The sequence below is a fragment of the Mesitornis unicolor genome, unplaced genomic scaffold (assembly GCF_000695765.1).
Source record: "Mesitornis unicolor isolate BGI_N332 unplaced genomic scaffold, ASM69576v1 scaffold24459, whole genome shotgun sequence".
Classification (NCBI taxonomy): Eukaryota; Metazoa; Chordata; class Aves; order Mesitornithiformes; family Mesitornithidae; genus Mesitornis; species Mesitornis unicolor.
Window position 1 is genome coordinate 1 of NW_010206875.1, and position 7,388 is coordinate 7,388.

General features: G+C 37.7%; 1 protein-coding gene across 1 annotated transcript; it reads left to right on the forward strand.

Annotated features, from left to right (window-relative positions):
* The first annotated feature begins 1,202 nt into the window (after window positions 1-1,202).
* Window positions 1,203-4,093, forward strand: ZCRB1 (zinc finger CCHC-type and RNA binding motif 1). The gene is made up of 5 exons (XM_010191946.1): window positions 1,203-1,334; window positions 1,418-1,525; window positions 2,410-2,519; window positions 2,625-2,700; window positions 3,962-4,093. Exons 1-5 carry the CDS (start codon window positions 1,203-1,205, stop codon window positions 4,091-4,093), a joined length of 558 nt encoding a protein of 185 aa, XP_010190248.1.
* The last annotated feature ends 3,295 nt before the right edge of the window (window positions 4,094-7,388 follow it).

Below are 7,388 nucleotides of genomic sequence, written 5' to 3' on the forward strand. Positions count from 1 at the left end.
TCGCCACCATGCTGAGCAGGTCCTGTATCTGAGAAGTTGCTGACTTTTTAAAGATTTATCACACTTACTATGCTTGTGTTATTAACTGGTACATTCAGTATCTCGATTAGAAGCCTGACAGTCATATTTGGGTTCCATTGGAACTCTTGGAAGAGTAACTTGGAAGAATTAGCAGGATTGTTCTTAAGTCAGTTTTATTGACACTTCAACTCAATGCATTCGATTGGACACATCCTTGTCCAAGAGGCTTTGGTAGAAAAACTCTTTGTAAACTCTATCTTTCTGTGCATGTATTTGGTGGAAAATAGAGCTTTGTTTACTGAGCTTTTATATTATACACTTTTTGCAATGTAGGTCATCTGTTACTTATGCAGGTTCTCTGGTAAGCCTTCTACATTGAAGTACAGTTTGAGTTTGTTTTTTAAAAAATGTCCTACTACTTCTTACAACTTTGGCTTGCCTTGTGGCTGAACTTTGTTCTGCCCGTGGTAGACACAGAGAGGAGTTTATTCCATACTTTTTTAACATGCACTTTTATTTTTGTCTACACGCAGACTGGCATCCTGTTTCTCACTGTTTTGTTGGGGCTTTTTAAGGGGTAAATACAATTGACGATGATTGAAATAATTGAGGTTGTGTGGGTTCCACCCCCCTTGCCCTTTCCCTTCACCTCTTGTCATTCTTTTTCTTTGCTGTTGTTTTTACTGAGTCTAAGTCTTGCTTGTATTTCTCAATGTGCTACTGTGGCCAGTGATTCCAATCTTAGACTGAAGATTTAACTTTGTGTGACATATAAAATAACACCTGCATCCATGGCCTACTTGGATTTCAGTTGGAGACATTTGTAGAACAATACTCTGCATACTTATTGTTTCCTATCATGAATCTGTTTAGTCCTACACAAACATAGATTTCTCAGTTTGGATGCAGTTCAACACACTGTTTTTCAGCAATGATAGTTAATAGTCAAGATTACTCCTGAATTTTAGTGTCACCTCCAGTATGTGTAGTTCTCTACAGTTACTTTGTCTGCAGATCTAAAGACTATGGTCTTTGTTCTTCAAGTCATCCAAAGGAATAAAGAATGGTACTGGACCCAGAAAGACCTCACATACTTTTTTTTTTTTTTAAATCATCTCTACTCTGCCTGTAAGCATATGGCCAGGAAAAAGTGTCTCTGAAGTAATTTTAGTGTATCATTAATGTGGTTATGTGTTTTCAGAGTTACTATTATGAAAGACAAAGACACCAGGAAGAGCAAAGGAGTTGCCTTTATTTTGTTTTTGGATAAAGAATCTGCACAAAACTGTTCTCGGGCACTTAATAACAAACAGGTAAACTGTGGAAAGCTCTTATAGCAAGAGGCTTGGGTTTACAGTCCCAAAATATTAACCTTTTTTTTTCCAATTTGCTGTAGTTGTTTGGAAGAGTAATAAAAGCAAGTATTGCCATTGACAATGGAAGAGCAGCAGAATTCATTCGCAGGCGTAACTACTTTGATAAGTCCAAGTGTTACGAATGTGGGGTGAGTAGAACCAAAAGTGAACTAATATATTCCATCTTTTGTCTCTGAGCTTGTTTCTTCAGTTTGGCCATTGCTAATCCTGCTCATGCTGTTAAATTATTTTTTTTTCTGTTGATATTATCAACTTGCATAGCAGTTGTACCATTTTCAAAAATGATAGTACTCCTTTTGTCTTACATTTCAGATTTTGGGGGTGAAGGAAAACATGTGCATATAATTGCTACTTAACGCGCTGATGAGCAGACAGATCCAAGTGTCAGTACAATGCTGTTTGTGAAGGAAAACCTCCTAATCTTTTCTTCAAAATACCTGCTTTTCCTATATCTTTGGAAGTTCATTATATATTTGGTAGTAAAATAAATATTGGAAACAACAAACAACTGTTTTTAAACAGAAGAAGTGCGTTTTAAGTTTTAGGCAGTTCCTCACTTTTCCTGAACATAGTAACATAAGAGATTTCAAGTTGGATAGTATTTAATGTCAAATACAAACTTGATTTATATTCACAACACATTTTAGAGCAAAAATGTGGACTCACTCCTGTTTCTTAAACTGTTAATGCTGTGGTTTATTTCTTGTCTTGAGCATAAACCGTGCTGCAGTGTATTCAGCTATTGCAGCAGCCTAAGAAAATCTACTTTGCTCATAGCTTGTTCTCAATTTGCAGTTAAACATGCATATCACCACCAATCTCTTTGTTTCCATGGCAAGCTTATAGAGAAGAGTTTGTCTTCTGTGCGCTAATTCAGCATTCCATTTATCTTACTAATTGCTTCCATTTTTTTTCCCCCGTGAACTGTCTTACATTAACTTTCCTCATGATATGTTTCAACATATAGTTGTTTGTAATGGTTTCTGTTAAGCAATATTTCTTTTTCTCTAAGGAAGCAGGACACTTAAGTTATGCTTGTCCTAAAAATATGCTAGGAGAGCGGGAGCCACCTAAAAAAAAGGAAAAGAAGAAGAGAAAGAAAGTAGTTGAACCAGAAGAAGTGTATGTATCTTTATTTGCATGTTAATACTTCTTTTAGGCAGATTTTTTTCATTATGAATCCTTAAAATAAAGATCTATATATTTTTCTCTCTCTGCACAATGAAGTGAGGAGGAAGAAGAAAGCGAAGAGGAAGGAGAAGACCCTGCTCTAGATAGTCTCAGCCAAGCCATAGCTTTTCAGGTACAAAATTGAAACATTGCATATTTATTATTTAAATGTAACCCTATGTCCTTTTTTCAGCTGCTTTTCAAAAGCTCTGTGATACACCCGTGAGTCTGTCTGCTCTGTAGCACCCAAGGGTCTCTTGCCTGACAGTAGTTGGTGACTATGGCTGTTTTGTTTGGTTTTTTTTACTAATCCACTGTTGCTGTGTTTCTGCATTGCAATTCCTTCTTTCCTTCAAGCTCCTTTGCTGCTTAAGTTCCTGTCATCTCTGCTGTCATGCTTTATTAGGTTTCTGGTCCACAAATCCCTCTTTACTCTGTTAACTGAGCAGCCAGAAAAACAGTCATGTATAAATGACCAGGTACATTCTCTGCCCTCACTTATTAGAATGTCCTTGAACAGCATCTATTTCTGGAGCACTTCCTTTGCCTCATACAGTCAATCACAGTCTCTTAATAGACCTCTTCTCTCAAAACATATTTAATGCATTTTTTGTTATGTAGATAGAAAGTCTGACAGCTGTATTACTATCTTCTTTAATACTTCTTTACAGGCTTTTGCCTCACTACACAGAGCAAGCCTGACCTGATGTTCGAATTTTATGGCTCCCTAGTCCTCAGCTGTCCCCTCTGTGCCCCTGTCCACTCAAAAATATACAGAGAGTTTCTAAGATAATTTTGTCCTGAATATGACTCTAATGGGTGCAAAACTTTTACATTATGTAGTCAGAAAAAATGATGCAAATATGCACAATTATTGCCCTCACACACTCCCAGAGAACTCCACAATTGGAAGTAAAACATATAAATGTAAACAAGCCAGAAAACATTTACATTTCTCTCACCATCCAAAGATTTTTAACTCGGATAGCACGTTTCCTGTAAAAATAGGAAGCATCTATTTAAACCTTCAGTTGAATAACCTTTACATCACTGAAGACAGTCATTTTCAGAATGAATGACTGCAAAAGAAAACAGTTGTTAGTGGAACAAAGCTTGGTTCAATAGTGTCAGTTTAAAGCAGGATGCATTCTTTGCTTTGGGTACTCCACATGGCTTGCATTAGTGCAGAAGACTTACTCTTTGCATGTGAGAACTACTTTCAGAAATGTTTTCTAGTGCGTTCGTTGCACATTTTATCTGGAAGTGGAGATAAACCCTTTGAATTATTGAACTTATTAAATAATTCAATGCATATTAACAAATAGCATTAATATTTGTATTGCATCGTAGTTTTTCTTAATCCTAGCTAATACGTTTCCTTTTTTTCATTGTAGCAAGCCAAAATTGAGGAAGAGGAACAAAGATGGACGCAGACTGCAGGGGAATCTTCAATTTCAGATGATTCAAAACGACCACGGATTAAGAAAAGTGCTTATTTCAGTGATGAGGAAGAACTTAGTGATTGAAATAATACTGTTTTATATGCATTTGTAATATATAGTGTACATTTTGTAAAGTGCTATAAAGTTATCAGTAATACAGGTCTGTCTTGGTGTTGAGGACACTGAAAATCATGTTGTAGTTCTACCTTGCCACTCAAACCTTCAATTTTTTTGATAACTCTCTCTTTCAAAACTGGTGTGTTTTTACACTGAAATCCAGAAAAATATCTTGGAGAATGCTGCTTGCAGTTAGTATCTAGACCCAAACCCTGGCAGTGAAATGTTTCATAAGAGAATTTCCAAAGTTGTTTTTTGGTTGGTTGTTTTTTTTTTCCCTAAGAGGAGTTCCTCTTCGCATCACTGTTAGCACTATTGATGCTTTATGTATTGCTCTGTTTATTGTCTGTTTGGAAGCAGTGCTTTAGTAGTACTTTAGTAGTTTACGAGTCTTTCACCAGTTCCTCTGCATAGGGCTGAATTTCAGCCTTAAGCATTGCACTATTCTTTTAACTCTTCATGCAATAATATAATAAATTTATAAGTCATATAATCTTGGTTTGTGGAATCATGTTAGACTAAACAATATGTCCATCTGTTATCCAAAATGATATTAAGATGTTGATCTTCTGTTTTAGGCACAGTTTTAGTTTCTTGCTGCACACTCTTGTATTTTATAGCCTATATACATATAGGCTTCGTAGGCATTGCAAGTTAAAGGTTATGTGGTGATTAGTTTAGTCTTGAAATCTTCATGCCTAATATTTCTTGAGTGATAGTTCTGTTGATCTTGCATTAAAATTGAGAATGGCCATATGATTTAAAAATGGGAATGTGCGTATGTTTTAGCATGCTGTAATCTGATACTGAAAGTCCCTTGCCGTAACAAGGGCTTATATTGTGCTGTTTCTCCTAACTGCAGTTTTGGTGCCTAACAGGGTAATAATGATTATGGACAGGATTTTAAATATGCTTGGATCTAACATGGATCACATTCCTATCTTCTCTGGCATCTGAACCCTCTGGCAAAATCCAGAGGGCAGAGAGTTTCCAATGTGCTTAAAAATCAGCTTTCACACGTACTTAGAACTGTCATGGTCTCAAAGCAAAGTGCTATCAGCGCCTGTTTTGCACCTAAAGCTGTTCAGATCTTTTAATTAGAGTCTCCATCCTTATATCTCTGTAGGGTTCTAGTCATGGTCTCCTAAAAAGCCTCATAGATGCAACAGGATAATAGTACAAAACCCTGCAGCAGTGATCACTCCCGAAACTACAGATACATGGTGATGGTGGTAACCCTTTGATATTGGCCACTTTGCATAGTCAAACTTCATTTTTAGGAGGCACGGTGTAAAACACATTCTTGCTTCCATACTTGAAAGGAGACTAGCTGGCATCTTCTATTTCCAGCTCTTCCTGTTGCTTATCAGAACTTGATTTTCTTCCAAATATAGAAAACGTAAATCCAAATATGCCATAACATATTCTTAATTAATAGCAATTTACATTCAGATATGTAAGTGGGTGCAAAGAAGAGACATACGTGCACCCCCTCTAAACTCATAAAAGGCAGTCTCATTCAGAAGGTCATTTTGGGGGTCTTCTGTTACTACTTTCACAAGAATTCAGAAACAAGAATAAGGTAATGAAGTGAAAGATTTTTCTGTACAGACTACTCAAGCCACAGAATGGGGAGAAATATTGGTCTTTGACTCAGTAATCTAAAGAAAATTTTTAAGGCTTAGTTTGTGAGTTTCTGCTGGAAACACTATATATTCAGGCTGATTAAATCTGAAGTTTCCCTCATTGAATTTTGGAAGGGTCACTTGATACCGAATAGCTGAGTGCTGAAGTGCCAGGTGTAACTTAGCGTTAATAAATGCAAATCACTGTACATCCTGTGTGTAATAATGAAAACTGAGGAGTGCTGAGCTCTGCTAAGGAAGAAGATCTTGCTGCCAGCTTGCTTCTCTGCAAAGGCTAGGTTAGGGCTCAACAGCAGTGGAAAAAAAGAAGGGAGGGCAAAACAAACAAAAATACTATGCTTCTATTTAAAATCAGGGTTTGTTGTCTTTTCCGATACCATGTTCAGTGTTAGCTTAAATACAATCTCCACTCAGAAATATCCTGAATTACTGGACTACCTTTAGCTGTAAAATGCACAGAGATATTGCCTAGGAATGTTTTATTCTTGTACAGTTCTCTGTTTCGTATTTGCTACAGGTGTCTTGTCAGAAAGAATAAAAACAAAGCTCACCTTTGTTCTGACCTCATACAGTACTTTTTCAAGAGCTCCGGTAGCTGAAGCACGTTGATGTATTTTTCTACTCTGCTGCTTCTGCTTCGCTGCTTTCCCCATAGGATTTGCTTTTGTCAGCATGAAGCAGTAGCACAGTCCAGACTATTACAACTGACCTGGTGGTGTTCCTCCGTGCTCTTTTGTTCCAGGCGTAAAGTCACTTGAGACAGGTGGCATTGGAAAAGAATCAGATAAAAATGAACCTGTTTCTGTGCAGAATTGGCATCTGGAATACCTTACTTTAAATCATCTTCCTTTAATTGTGTTCTTAACTGTGTTTGAACTTTTATCGGTTAGCAATGCTTATGGTTTTTGGCTTAGAATCAGAGTAAAGAAGAAAGCACCTGGTGCCTAAAACAGGACCTAGAGGGACTTTGGAGGAGTAGGATTTTTGCACTTTAGTCTCCTGAAGAATTTTAAGATTCTGTTATTTGTTGGCAAGAAAATGTAGCATCTCTAAGTGAGAAATTCAGAACACTAACATTAGGTAACCATTAGGTTAGATAGTACCTGTTCTGCTTGCTTAAATCCAAAATTGTCTGCAGCAACCTCTGGTGCAGCTGCTTCATTCTGGAAAAAGGCCAAAACCTGTCAACTGAGTCCCTTTTCGATCTTTAAACACCGAGGGATTTGCTCCTGTTGGTGCCCAACCTCACCTACTTCAAGCAGCATGGCTTCACGTTTCCGTCCGAGTCTGGTGTTTCCATCTGCTCAGTGTTGAGAAGATAGGTGGAGTGTTAACTGGGCTCCTGATTTAGATCAGGGCAATGGGGTGCAATTCGTTTCCAAAACATGAGACAGAGAGGTACTTCTGTCAGAGTTTGGTATCTTAAAGCACCAGCTCAGGAAGCAGAAAACGGCTTTGGTGGCTGTGTGGCTCTGGGCCAGACAGATGAGGCTACATAGTCGTTAACAAATGAGAGAAGCTTAAAAATCGCCTTGTAGAGCACCTTCCTGTTATTGTTAGAAAAAACACAGGAGTTTGGGGTGGGGGGGGGGGGGGGGGGGGGGCCGTGATTTTTT

Coding starts and splice junctions, on each gene's coding strand:
- ZCRB1 (XM_010191946.1), top strand. CDS start 1,203: ATGTGGTTATGTGTTTTCAGAGTTACTATTATGAAAGACAAAGACACC. Junction 1,335..1,417: donor GGGCACTTAATAACAAACAG/GTAAACTGTGGA, acceptor AATTTGCTGTAG/TTGTTTGGAAGAGTAATAAA. Junction 2,520..2,624: donor GTAGTTGAACCAGAAGAAGT/GTATGTATCTTT, acceptor TGCACAATGAAG/TGAGGAGGAAGAAGAAAGCG.